Consider the following 14050-nt stretch of genomic DNA (forward strand, 5'->3'; position numbering starts at 1 on the left):
CCGTGAGGGTCTGCCTGCCTGTGAGTGCCCAAAAACCCTGAAATCACCCCAAAAGCACCCCAAAATCCTGCCCGAAGGGTCTGCCTGCCTGTGAGTACCTAAAAACCCTGAAATCACCCCAAAATCACCCCAAAATCATCCCAAAATTACCCCTGAGGGTCTGCCTGCCTGTGAGTGACCAAAAACCGCAAAATCACCCCCCCAAAAAAAGCCCAAATCACCCCAAAAAAAACCCAAAATCACCCCCCTGAGAGTCTCCAAAACCCTCAAAAATAAAATAAATTAAAAAAAAAATCCATCCCAGTGCTCCCAGTGCCCCATTCCCAGCGCTCCCAGTCCCTCCCAGTCCCTCCCAGTCCATCCCAGTTTGCTCCCAGTGCTCCCAGTGCCCTGCCCCAGTGTTCCCAGTCCCTCCCAGTCCATCCCAGTTGCCCCCAAACCCCATCCCAGTCCATCCCAGTCCATCCCAGTCCATCCCAATCCTTCCCAGTCCCTCCCAGTCCCTCCCAGTCCATCCCAGTTTGTTCCCAGTTTGTTCCCAGTCCCCCCCAGTCCCTCCCAGTCCATCCCAGTTTCCCCCCAATAGGAGTTCGATGGTCAGGAGCTCCTCGAGTGCATCCGGGCCCTGGTGCGGCTCGAGGGGCGCTGGGTGCCCCGGGACCCCCAGAGCAGCCTCTACATCCGGCCCACCTTCATCGGCACCGAGGTGCTTTGGGCCGAATTCACGGCATTTTGGGACATTTTGGGTTAATTTGGGGCATTCTGGGGGATTTATGGAGATTTATGGGGATTTGGGGTGAATTACGGGGGATTTGGGTGCCCCGGGACCCCCGGAGCAGCCTCTACATCCGGCCCACCTTCATCGGCACCGAGGTCAGCGGGGTCTTTTGAGGTGAATTCTGGCGATTTTGGGTTACTTTGGGGTGATTTGGGGTGATTTGGGGCCCAGGGGGTGGATTTGGGGTGAATTCTGGGGATTTTGGGTAATTTTGGAAAGAACTGGGAGGATCTTGGGGGTCCTGGGGGGGGATTTCCGGGCTCTGGGGGAGATTTCAGGGATTTCGGGGAGGATTTTTGGGGGGAGATTTTGGGGTTTTTCAGGCGGTTTTTGGCTGGATTTTTGGGCAGTTTTTTGGGGTGATTTTTTTGGATTTTGGGGTTAATTTGGGGGTCTCTGTTCCCCAGCCCACCCTGGGGGTCTCAGCCCCTGGCCGTGCTCTCCTGTTCGTGCTCCTCTATCTGATTGGGCTCTGCACATTTTGGGGGATTTCGGGCAGTTTTTGGGCGATTTTTGAGGTGGTTTTTGGGGGGATTTTTGAGGCGATTTTTGAGGCGATTTTTTGGGGTGATTTTCCGGGATTTTGGGGTTGATTTGGGGGTCTCTGTTCCCCAGCCCACCCTGGGGGTGGCGCCCCCCGGCCGTGCCCTCCTGTTCGTGCTCCTGTGTCCAGGTGGGGCCGTATTTCTCCGGGGGCTTCGGCCCCATCCGGCTCCTGGCTGACCCCCAGCACGTCCGGGCGTGGCCGGGCGGGGCCGGACACTGCAAACTGGGCGGGTGAGTGACCACAGAGTGACCACAGAGTGACCACAGTGACCACCAGAATGACCACTTACCCATGGGAGTGACCACTGACCCCTGGGAGTGACCACTGACCCCTGGGAGTGACCACTGACCAATGGGGAATGGACATTGGGGCAGAGGGAGTGACCACTGACCCCTGGGAGGGGGGAGAGTGACCAATGGGAATGGACATTGGGGCAGAGGGAGTGACCACTGACCCCTGGGAGTGACCACTGACCAATGGGAATGGACATTGGGGCAGAGGGAGTGACCACTGACCCCTGGGAGGGGGAGAGGTGACCAATGGGAATGGACATTGGGGCAGAGGGAGTGACCACTGACCACTGGAGTGACCAGGGACCAATGGGAATGGACATTGGGGCAGGGGGGTGACCACTGACCCCTGGGAGTGACCGATGGGGGTTTGGGGGCATATTTGGGTTTTTTTGGGGGGGGGTTGGGATTTTTTGGGGTTTTTTTGGGTTTGTTTTTTGGGTTTGTTGGGTTTCGGTTTTGGGGTGTTTTTTTTTGGAGGGATTTGGGGTAAATTTTGGGGGAGGTTTTGGGGTTTTTGGGTTTGGTTTTGGGGTTTTTTTATGGGGTGTTCTTTGGGGGTTTTTGGGGTTTGTTTTTGGGGATTTTTTGGGGTTTTTTGGGGTTTTTTGGGGAGGATATTCATTGCGGGTTTTTTGGGTTATTTTGTATATATTTTGGGCTACTTTGGGGCTGTTTTTGGGGTATATTTTGGGTTATTTTTGGGCTATTTTGCGGGTTTTTTGGGGGCTATTTTTGCAGGGTTTTTTTGGGGTTATTTTTGGGCTATTTTGGGGCTATTTTTGCGGGGTTTTTTGGGGTATTTTTTGGGGTTATTTTAGGTATATTTTGGGCTATTTCGGGGCTATTTTTGCAGGGTTTTTGGGGGCTATTGTTTGGGTTATTTTTGGACTATTTTGGGTCTATTTTTGCGGGTTTTTTGGGGGTATTTTTTGGGTATATTTTGTGCTATTTTGGGGCTATTTTTGTGGGGGGTTTTGGGGCATTTTTTGTGGTTTTTTTGGGGCTATTTTTGCAGTTATTTTGGGGGGTAATTTTTGGGTATATTTTTGGCTATTTCAGGGCTATTTTTGCAGTTATTTTTGGGCTATTTCAGGGGCTATTTTTGCGGGGTTTTTTGGGGTATTTTTTGGGTATATTTTGTGCCATTTCGGGGCTATTTTTGCGGAGTTTTTTTTGTTGTTTTTTTGCAGGAACTACGGCCCGTGCCTGGAGCTGCAGGAGGCGGCGCGGGCCCGCGGCTGCCAGCAGGTGCTGTGGCTGCACGGCCCCGAGCGGCTCCTGACCGAGGTGGGCACCATGAACCTCTTCGTCTTCTGGGAGCGCCCGGACGGGGGTACGGGGGGACGGGGGGGTCCTGGGGGGTCCCGGGGGGTGCTGGGGGGAAATTTCGGGGGTCCCGGGGGGATTTGTGGGGGTTCTGGGGGGTTTGGGGGCGTCCTGGAGGGGATTTGAGGGGAGAAATTTGGGGGGATTCTGGGGGATTTGGGGGGGGGGATTCTGGGGGGATTTGGGCAGGGTTTGGGGGGGAAATTTGGGGTTCCTGGGGAGAAACTTGGGGGGTCCTGGAGGGGGTTTGAGGGGGGGAAATTTGGGGGGATTCTCGGGGTATTTGGGCAGGGTTTGAGGGGGTGTGGGTGGGAATTTGGGGGTCCTGGAGAGAAATTTGGGGGCTCCTGGAGGGGGTTTAAGGAGCTGGTGACTCCCCCCCTGGACGGGGCTGATCCTGGGAAGATTTGGGGGGTCGCAGGGGGTTTTTGGGGGGGGAGGGTTGGGTGGTTTTTGGGGGGTTTTGGGGGTCCCGGGGGGTTTTTGGGTGGGTTTTGGGTGTTTTTTGGGGGTCCCGGGTGTCTCTGACGCCCCCCGTGCCCCCCCCAGGTCAGGAGCTGGTGACGCCCCCCCTGGACGGGCTGATCCTGCCGGGGGTGACGCGGCAGAGCCTCCTGGAGCTGGCCCGAAAATGGGTGAGGGGCTCGGGGGGCGTTTGGAGCAGTTTTTGGGTCAGATTTCGCCGAATTTTGGGCAGTTTTAGGCCAGTTTTGGGGCAGTTTTGGGGTCAGATTTGGGCTGAATTTTGGGCAGTTTTGGGGCAGATTTGGGGCCAATTTAGGGCGGTTTTGGTGCAGTTTTGGGGTCGGATTTGGGCCGAATTTTAGGCAGTTTTGGGGCGGATTTGTGAGGATTTGGGGCGGTTTTGGGGCAGTTTTGGGGTGGTTTTGGGGCGGATTTGTGAGGATTTGGGGCGGTTTGGGGGCAGTTTTGGGGTGGTTTTGGGGCCGATTTGTGGCGGTTTTGGGGCAGTTTTGGGGTGGTTTTGGGGCAGTTTTGTGGCGGATTTGGGGCGGTTTTGGGGCAGTTTTGGAGCAGTTTGGGGGTCAGATTTGGGGCCAAATTTTGGGCAGTTTGGGGGCAGTTTTGGGTCGGATTTGGGGCAGATTTGTGTGAATTTGTGGGGATTTTGGGCAGTTTTGGGGCGGTTTTGTGCGGATTTTTGGGGCAGTTCCGAGGGTGCCCATCGAGACCCCTCCCCATTTTCCCCCCCCCCAGGGGGAGTTCGAGGTGCGCGAGGCCCCCCTGGCCATGGGCAGCGTCCTGGGGGCGCTCAAGGGGGGGCGGCTCCGGGAAATGTTCGGGGCCGGCACCGCCTGCGTGGTTTGCCCGGTGGGGGAGATCCTGTACCAGGAGCAGGTGCGGGGACCTGGGGGCTCCGGGGGGATTTGGGGGCTCCGGGGGGATTTGGGGGCTCCGGGGGGGAATTGGGGGGTCCTGGGGATCCGGGGGGGGGTCTGGGGACTTGGGGGGGTTACGGGGTTTGGGGGTTTGGGGGGAGGTTTTGGGGTCTTTGGGGAGGGATTTGGGGGGGGTCCCCAATAGCCCAAAATGTCCCCAAAATATCCCGCAGAAATGTCCCTAAAAATATCCCCCAAAACATCCCCAAAAAACTGCAATAATATCCCCAAAAAATCCTAAAAAAATCCCAACAATCTCGAAAAATATCCCCAAGAATATCCCCAAGAATATCCCCAAAAAATCCCCAAAAAAAAATCACCCAAAAATCCCCAAAAATAGCCCCCAAAAAATGCCCCCAAAATCCCCAAAAATCTCCCCAAAAAAACCCAAAAAAATATCCCAAAAAATTTCAAATAGCTCCAAAATATCCCCAAATATATGGGGATTTTTGGGGAATTTTTTGGGGGATATTTTGGGATATTTTTGGGATGTTTGGGGGTATATTTTGGGATATTTTGTGGGTATTTTGGGGGAATATTTTTGGGATATTTTGGGGGTATTTTGGGGAATATTTTTGGGGTATTTTGGGGGACATTTTGGGATGGTTTTGGGAGATATTTTGGGGAATATTTTTGGGGTATTTTGGGGGATATTTTGGGATGGTTTTGGGGATATTTTGGAATATATTTTTGGGTGGTTTTGGGGGATATTTTGGGGAATATTTTTGGGATATTTTGGGGAATATTTCTGGGATATTTGGGGGGATATTTTGGGATGGTTTTGGGGGTATTTTGGGGGATAATTTGGGATGATTTTGGGGTGTTTTGGGGGATATTTTGTGATGTTTTTGGGTGCCGGTGACCCCCCCGTGCCCCCCCAGCTGCTGTCGGTGCCCACGATGGAGAACGGAGCCAAAGTGACCACGAGGTTCCTGCGGGAGCTCAGCGACATCCAGGTGGGAATGGGGCAGGTTTGGGGCCTTTTGGGTGAAATTGGGGAAATCCGGGGGGAATCGGGGAGAGTTTGGGGGAAATTGGAGGGAAATTTTGGTGGAAAAGTGGGGGGAAATTGGGGGGGAATTGGGGGAAAATTTGGAGGAATTTTGGGGGGAAATCTGGGAGGAAATTGGGAGAAATTTCTGGGAAATTTGGGGAAATTTGGAGGGGAAGTTGGGAGAATTTTGGGGGAAAATTGGGGGGAAAAAAGAGGGAAAATTGGGAGAAATTTGGGAAAAATCAGGGGGAATTTTGGGGAAGAGAAATTTTCGTGGAAATCTGAGGGGAATTGGGAAAAATTGGGAGAAATTTGGGGGAAATTTGGATAAAAAAGTGGGACAAATTTGATGGACGTTTAGGGGAAATTTGGGGGGAAATCTGGGGAAGATTTGGTGGAAATCTGGGAAAATTGGAGAAAATTTGGGGGAAATTGGGAGGAATTTGGGGAAAAATTGGGGGGAAATTGTGGGGGAAATTTGGGAGGAAATTGGGAAAAATTTTGGGAGAAATTTGGGAGGAAATTGGGGGGAAATTTGGGGGAAAATTTGAGAGAAATTTTGGTGGAAATTTGGGGGGAATTGGGTGAAAAATTGGGAGGAATTTGGGGGAAAATTGGGTGGAAAATTGGGGTAGATTTGTGGGGATTTGGGGGGAAATTTTGGGTGAAAAATTGGGGTAAATTTGTGGGGATTTGGGGGGAAATTTTGGGTGAAAAATTGGGGTAAATTTGTGGGGATTTGGGAGAAATCTTGGGGGAAATTCGGGGAAGTTTGGGTAACGAGGGGGGGGAAGGGGGGAAGGGGAATTTGGGGAGTGGTCCCGGTGACCCCCCCCCCCCCCGTTTCTGCCCCCCCAGTACGGCCGCGTCCCCAGCCCGTGGGCCCAGCCCGTGTGACCCAAAACGCACCAAAAAATGCCAAAAAAAACCCCAAAATCGAACACTCCGGACCCTTTTTGGGGAGGGGTCCCCAATTCCCCTCCCCCCCTCCCCCAAAGACCCCAGACCCTTTTTGGGGGGGGGGGGGGGTCCCAAATTCCCCTCCCCCAGCTCAGCCCCTCCCCCCCCCCGTGCAATATCTGAGCTGACCCCGCCCCCTCCCCCCCCCTCCCCCCTCCCCAATTTGGGGGGTCCCGCCCCCTCCCCTCCCCCCCCCCCCCCAGTGCTTGAAAAGCCTTAAACGACCCCAAAAATCCGGGACCCCTCCCCCAGCCACCAAAGGTCAGCAAAGGGGGTCGTTAATAATAAACAGCCATTGATTGATTGATTGATTAATTAATGATTAATGATTGATTGATTGATTGATTGCGGATTGGGGGTTAATTGATGGGTCGATTAATTGATTGATTGATTGATTGATTGATTGATTAATGGGGAGGATGGGGTGGGGCTGGGGGGGGGAGGGATGGGGCGTGGCCAAAATGTCCAAAAATTTCCCCAAAATGTCCCCAAAATATCCAAAAATATCAAAAAATACAAAAAAAAAATCCAAATGTCCTGAAATATCCCCAAAAAATTTTCTAAATATCTCAAATACCCCCAAAATCCCCCAAATGTCCCAAATGTCCCCAAATGTGCCCAGAATATCCCCACATTTCCCAGATATCCCCAAAATGTCCAAAAATACCCAAAATATCACAAATGTCCCAAAAGTTCCAAATATCCGCAAATGTCCCAAATGTCCCCAAATCTCCCCCAAAAGTCCCAAATATCCCAAATATTCCAAATATCCAAAATATCCCCAAATATTCGAAATATTCCGAATATCTCGAATGTCCCAAAATATCCCCAAATGTCCAAAAATTCCGAATTCCCCAAATATCCCAAACGTCCCCAAAATCGAACTTTTCAGCTTTTTTTTTTTTTTTCCAAAAAATCTCCTTTATTTCCCCAATTTTTCCCCCTTTTTTTTACAAAACCATCCGAGACAATAAATAGGATTTTTTTTGGGGGGGGGGGGAATTCGAATAATAACAATAATTACAGTAATAATTACAGTAATAATTACAGTAATAATTACAGCAATAATTAATTACAATAATGACAATGATGACAATAATAATAATAATAACCACGATAATAAAAATAACAATAATGATAAAAATTAAAATAATAATAAAAATTAAAATAATAACAATAATAATTAAAATTAACAATAATAAAAATAACAGCCATAATAAAATTACCAATAATAATAATAATAATAATAATAATAACGACAATAATAATAAAATTACCAACAATAAAAATAAAAATACCAATAATAAAAATAAAAATACCAATAATAATAACAATAATAATAATAATAATAATAATTAAAATACCAACAACAATATTAAAAATACCGACAATAACAATAAAAACGACAACAATGACAATAAAAATAACGTTAAACCCAATAAAATATCGACATTATTCATCAATAATTGCAATTCCCGCGGCCTCGGGCGGGGCGGGGCCCCGCCGGGCGTTTTGCATAGATCAGAATAAATTAGAATAAATTAAGGCGGAGTCAGAGGCGGTTGCGCAGCAGGACGAGCGCGCGCGCGGCCCAGTCCAGGTACAGGTGCAGCCCCCGCAGCAGCGCATGCGCGGCGCGCACCGCCCCCACGGCGTCACCTGCGGGGGCGGGGTCACAGCCGGGGACGGGGCGGGGCGGGGCAGCGACAGACGGGACACCTGGGAGGGACAGAGGGGTCAGGGACACACCTGGACACACCTGGGGACACACCTGGGGACACACCTGGGGGACAGGGACACACCTGCGGACACACCTGGAGGGTTAAGGGACACGCCTGGGGGGTTAAGGGACACACCTGGGGGGAGAGGGACACACCTGGGGACACACCTGGGGTCAGGGGATAACATCTGAGGGAGCAGGGACACATCTGGGGGACACCTGGGAGGGGACAGAGGGGTCAGGAACACACCTGGACACACCTGGGGACACACCTGGAGGGTCAGGGACACACCTGGGGCACACGGGGACGCACCTGGGCACTCACCTGTGCTGCGGACCCCCTCTTTCCCCAAGCCCCGCCCACCCCAGCCCCGCTGCCTCCTCCTCCTCCCCAGGCCCCGCCCCGGCCCCGCCCGGCCCCGCCCGGCCCCGCCCCCAGGCGCTCACCAGGTGCTCCAGGCGGCCCCGCAGGCGCTCGAGGCGCCCCCGCAGCGCCCCCAGCGGCGGCTCCAGGCCCCGCAGCGCGACCCCGGCCCGGCGCAGCCACTCCAGGAGGCGCTGGTAGCGCAGGAGATCCGAGCCCAGGCGGGGCAGCAGCGCCGAGGCCTGGGGGGGACACAGGGGACATTGGGGACACTGAGGGGTCAGGGGGACATTGGGGACATTGGGGACATTGGGGGGATTGGGGACAATTGGGGACATTGGGGGGCATTGGGGACATTGGGGACATTGGGGACATTGGGGGGACAGGAGGCGCTGGTAGCGCAGGAGATCCGAGCCCAGGCGGGGCAGCAGCGCCGAGGCCTGGGGGGGACATTGGGGACAATGGGGACAGTGGGGGACATTGGGGACACTGAGGGGTCAGGGGGACATTGGGGACAATTGGGGACATTGGGGGGCATTGGGGACATTGGGGGGATTTGGGACATGGGGGACAGAGAAGCCCCCAGCCCCACAGAGGAGCCCCCAGCCCCACAGAGGAGCCCCCAGCCCCATAGAGAAGCCCCCAGCCCCATAGGGAGCCCCCAGCCCTATAGGGAGCCCCCAGATCCATAGGGAGCCCCCAGCCCCACACGGAGCCCCCAGCCCCATAGAGGAGCCCCATAGGAAGCCCCCAGCCCCACACGGAGCCCCCAGCCCCATAGGAAGCCCCCAGCCCCACACGAAGCCCCCAGCCCCATAGGGAGCCCCCAGCCCCACCTGGATGTTGGGCAGCTCCAGCGCGCTCATGGCCAGCACGGGCAGCGAGTCCATCTTGTGCTCCCCCTCCGCCGGGAATCGCGACTTCTGTCGCGACAGCAACGACAGGGGCGGGGTCAGCCCTTGCCACGGCCCCCCCCCCCCCCCATTTCCCTAAATCTCCCCAAATCTCAGCAAATCCCCTCAGGGAAACTCGGGGAGGTTGGGGAGATTGGGGACATTTAGAGAGATTTGGGGGAGATTTGGGGGGATTTGGGGAGATTTTGGGGAGATTTGGGGGGATTTGGGGAGATTTTGGGGAGATTTGGGGGATTTGGGGAGATTTTGGGGAGATTTGGGGGGATTTGGGGAGATTTTGGGGAGATTTGGGGGAGGTTTGGGGGAGATTTGGGGGAATTTGGGGAGGTTTGGGGGGAGACTTGGGGGAGATTTTGGGGGGATTTGGGGATTTGGGAGTTTTGGGGAGGTTTGGGGGGTCCCGGGGGTACCCACGAGCAGCTCCAGGAGCGCCTTGGTGTCCCCCAGCAGCGCCTTGGCCAGGTGGATGACGCTGTCCAGGTCCCCGCGCGCGTCCGGGGGGCTCGGGGGGCGCGGGCGGGGGGCGAGAGCCAGCCCCGGGCCCGGCCACAGCCCCGGCCACAGCCCCAGCAGCGCCAGCAGCGCCCGCCACGGAGCCCCTGCGGGAGATTTGGGGGGATTTGGGGGATTTTGGGTCTCACAGCCCCGGCCACAGCCCCAGCAGCGCCAGCAGCGCCCGCCACGGAGCCCCTGCGGGAATGGGGGAGATTTGGGGGAGATTTGGGGGATTTTGGGGGTCACAGCCCCAGCAGCCCCAGCAGCGCCCGCCACGGAGCCCCTGCGGGAGATTTGGGGGAGATTTGGGGGATTTCGGGGAGATTTGGGGGATTTTGGGGGTCACAGCCCCGGCCACAGCCCCAGCAGCGCCAGCAGCGCCCGCCACGGAGCCCCTGCGGGACTGGGGGAGATTTTGGGGGATTTTGGGGAGATTTGGGCGATTTTGGGGGAGATTGGGGGGATTTTGGGAGCCACAGCCCCAGCAGCCCCAGCAGCGGCAGCAGCGCCCGCCACGGAGCCCCTGCGGGAGATTTGGGGGAGATTTGGTGGGATTCAAGGCGATTTTGGGGAGATTCGGGGAGATTCGGGGGGTCCCGGGATTTGGGGAGATTTGGGGGGTCCCGGGTACCCCGGGATTTGGGGGAAGATTTGGGGATTTGGGGAGATTCGGGGGGTCCCGCGAATGCCGGGATTTGGGAGCCACGGGAATCGCGGGATTTGGGTGAAGATTTTGGGATTTAGGGGAAGATTTGGGGCTTGGGCACCCCGGAAATCCCGGGATTTTGGGGGCGTCCCGGGACTCGCGGGGCCCGGGATTGAGGGGATGGAGGATCCCGAGGGGTCCCGGGGGTGTCGGGGACGCCGTTCCCGTTTTTCCCGTTTTTCCCGTTTTTCCCGTTTTTCCCGGGATTCCCGGAGCTGGAGGACCTCGGGAACGCTGGGGCTGGGAATTTTGGGGCTGCATCCCGAAATTTGGGGCCGAAGGATTCCGGCGCTCTCGGGAATTTTGGGCATTCCCGGGAATTTGGGAATCCCGGGATTCCCGGGGCACCGCCGGGAATTCCCGGTGCGGGCGATTTCGGGGCTCCGGGACTTTGGGAATTTGGGGATCCCGGGATTTGCGGCTCCCGGGAAAACCGGAGAATCCCCGGGAACGGGGGGGGTCCCTCGGGCTCCCGGAATTCGGGAATTCTGGGCTCGGGAATTGCGGGAATTGCGAGGATTTTGGGGTCCCCGCGCGCGGCTCTCCCGGGATTTTGGGGCCGTTGGGAATTCGGGGACTCCTGGATTTGGAGACACCCGGGAATTTCGGAATTTGGGACTCTCGGGCTCGGGAATTTCGGGATTTGGGGTTCCCGGGACCGGGAAACCGAGGACCCCTCGCAATTTTGGGCATTCCCAGAATTTCGGGACTCCCGACGTTTGGGAATCGCGGGATTTTTTGAGGGCGCTCCCCAAATTTTTGTGCCAACTCAAATTTTTGTGCCAACCGCGCTCTCTCCCGGCTTTCGGGGGGCTCTCCCAGCAATTCGGGGCTCCCGAATTCGGGGGCTCCCGAATTTGGGAAAGCCCGGGAATTTCGGGATTTGGGGCTGCCGGGACCGGGAATCCCTCGCACTCCCGAAATTTCGGGACTCTTGGGATTCAGGAATCGCGGGATTTTTGGGAGGGCTCCCCAAAACTTTTTCCTCCCCAAATTTTTGTGATCGCTCTCCCGGCTTTGGGGGGGGGGGTGGTCTCGCAGCAATTCGGGGCTCCCAGAATTCGGGGTTCCCGGGCAAAATTGGGCAAAATTGGGCAAAATCGGGCAAAACGCGGGATCGCGGCTCGGGGTGGGGTGGGGGCTGCGGGCGGGGGGCGGCGGCCGCGCGTCCTGTGCGGTCCCGGCCTGGAAACTTTGATGCGGGGCTGAGTCAGGGGCGGCGGCGGCGGCGGCGGCGGCACCTGCGGAGCCCCCGCGCGTGGGGGGCCCACCCGAGGCGGGGGGGGACACACAACAGCACGGGGGGGGGGGTCCCGAAACCCCCGAAATCCGCCCCAAAAAAACAAACAAATAAAAACCCCACAAACCCCGCAAAGGGAACCCGGCTGCGTTCACACCTGGGCAGCCCCACGCGTGCCCTCCCTCGCTCGCTCCCTGCCCGCCGCCCCCACGCGTGTCGCGGGGCGGGCGCGGCCGCCGCGGGCGGGCAGGTGCGCCGGGGCCGTTTGCGGTTTGAGGCGCGGCCGCCGCTGCCCGAGCCCCGCGGCCACGCGGGTGGAGTGGACGCGCCCGCTCCCGTGGGGCGCGCGCGCGGGGTGCGGGGCGCGGGGCGCGGACCCCTCCCCACGCAGGGAAACCCCCCCGGACCCTCCCCATGCCCGGACCCTCCCCACGGGGGTCGCGCGGGCGGTGCCCCCCCCCCCAGGTTCCCGGTGGTTGTCGCCCCCTCCCCGCCCCACGCGCGCCCGCGGGCGGCACTCACGGTTCATGGCGGGACGCGGGGGTCGCTCCGCGGGGTCCCCGCAGCCGCGCGGGGGTCGCGCTCCGTGCGCTCGGGGCTCCGCTCCCGCGGGTGGCGCGGCGGGGTCACCCCACGGTCACCCGTGACCCGCTCGGGGCCGGTCCCGCGCGGGTCCTGCCGGCGGCGCCGCCGCCACCGAGGGGCACCCGCGACCCCGGCCCACGGCCGCGCCGCTCCCGGGGCCGCTCGGCGCGCCCTCCCCACGGCCACGCGGGACGCGCCGCTGCCTCCGGTGCCGCTGGCCGGGATTGTCCCCAAACCGCCGGGATTGTCCCCAAACCGCCGGGGCTGTCCCCAAACCGCCGGGGGTGTCCCCACGCTCCGGGACGGTCCCCACGCACCGGGGATGTCCCCAAAGTCGCCGGGATTGTCCCCACGCACCGGGACGGTCCCCACGCACCGGGACACGGTCCGGGGCTGTCCCCACGCTCCGGGATTGTCCCCACGCTCCGGGGCTGTCCCCACGCTCCGGGGCTGTCCCCACGCACCCCGACACGCTCCCACTCCTCTCTCCCTCTCTCCCTTTCACGCCCCCCCCCTCAAATCCCTTCCCCGCCTTCCTCCTCCTCCTCCTCCTCCTCCTCCTCCCCGCGCCGCTCGCGGCCGCGTTCCCCCCCCCGCGTGTTTTTTTGGGGGGTGGGCTCGGGCCGGTCCGGGTCTGTCCCGCGCGTCCCGCGTGTCCCGGTGTCCCCGCGTGACGCCCGGCGCGCCGCCCGCCCCCTTTATAAACCCCCGCGGGAGCCGCCGCGGCCGCCGCCGCCGCCGATGACACATCCTGAGTCACGGCTTTTCCATTCAGCAACGGCCCGGGGGGAGCGAAACCCCCCACGGCGGCCCCCGGACACGCGCGACCCCCCCGGGACCCCCCCCGGGACCCCCCCGGGCCGAGCGGCACCGAGCGGCACCGAGCGGGACCCCCCAGCACCGACGGGAGGGAGGAACGGGACCCCCGAGAAGCGGCGGAGGAGGGGAAGGGGCGCACCTGGAGGGGGGGGGGGGATGGACCGGGACCGAACCGGGATCGGGACCGAATCGGGACCGGGAGCGAACCGGGACCTCCCCGGACACGCGGGACCCCCCCGGGCCGAGCGGGACCCCCCAACACCGACCCACACCGGGAGGGAGGAACGAGACCCCCGAGAGGCGGCGGAGGAGGGGAAGGGGCGCACCTGGAGGGGGGGGGATGGACCGGGACCGCGGTACCGGCACCGAACCGGGACCGGGGGAATCGGGAGAGAACCGGGACCGGGATACCGGGAGCGGGGGGGACCAGGAGAGAACCGGGCCCGCGGTACCGAGAACGGCACCGAACCCGGACCAGGGGTACCGGGACCGAACATGCACCGGGATCAGTCCCGGACCTGCGCCGGGGCGCACCTGGAGAGGGGCTGGAGCGGGACCGGGGGGTACCGGGAACGGACTGGGGGAACCGGGAGCGGGGCCGAACCTGGAGCAGGGCGCACCTGGATCGGCACCGAACCTGCGCCGGGGGGCACCGGGATCGGTCCCGAACTGCACCGGGGGCACCGGGATTGGTCCCAAACTGCACCGGGATCGGTCCCGAACCGGCGCCGGGAGTACCGGGAGCGGAGCCGAACCTGAGCCGGGGGTACCAGGAGAGACCCCGAACCTGGAGCAGGGCGCACCTGGACCTGTCCCGCACCTGGACCGGGTGCACCGGGATCGGCCCCGAACCCTACGGGGAAGGGCCCGGGCGGTACCGGGAGCGGGGCCGCACCTGGGCCAGGTGCA

At 59.0% G+C, this 14050-nt stretch overlaps 2 protein-coding genes across 2 annotated transcripts; one reads left to right on the top strand and one right to left on the bottom strand.

Annotated features, from left to right (window-relative positions):
• Positions 1 to 55: 55 nt before the first annotated feature.
• On the top strand, positions 56 to 6613 carry LOC118701128 (branched-chain-amino-acid aminotransferase, cytosolic-like; the record flags this gene model as incomplete). Its single annotated transcript, XM_036405755.1, is given in 9 exon segments — positions 56 to 90; positions 587 to 706; positions 1394 to 1450; positions 1452 to 1555; positions 2809 to 2951; positions 3494 to 3579; positions 4163 to 4303; positions 5226 to 5300; positions 6197 to 6613. Coding segments are annotated over 9 exon segments (800 nt in total), but the record flags the coding sequence as incomplete, so codon positions are not given.
• A 902-nt stretch (positions 6614 to 7515) lies between these two features.
• Positions 7516 to 10758, bottom strand: IL11 (interleukin 11). Its single transcript, XM_054518304.1, is given in 6 exon segments — positions 7516 to 7942; positions 7945 to 8017; positions 8466 to 8624; positions 9219 to 9305; positions 9711 to 9986; positions 10423 to 10758. Coding segments are annotated over 6 exon segments (1023 nt in total). The 3' UTR covers positions 7516 to 7850.
• Between the last annotated feature and the right edge of the window lie 3292 nt (positions 10759 to 14050).

Source organism: Molothrus ater, unplaced genomic scaffold, assembly GCF_012460135.2.
Source record: "Molothrus ater isolate BHLD 08-10-18 breed brown headed cowbird unplaced genomic scaffold, BPBGC_Mater_1.1 matUn_MA726, whole genome shotgun sequence".
Classification (NCBI taxonomy): domain Eukaryota; kingdom Metazoa; phylum Chordata; class Aves; order Passeriformes; family Icteridae; genus Molothrus; species Molothrus ater.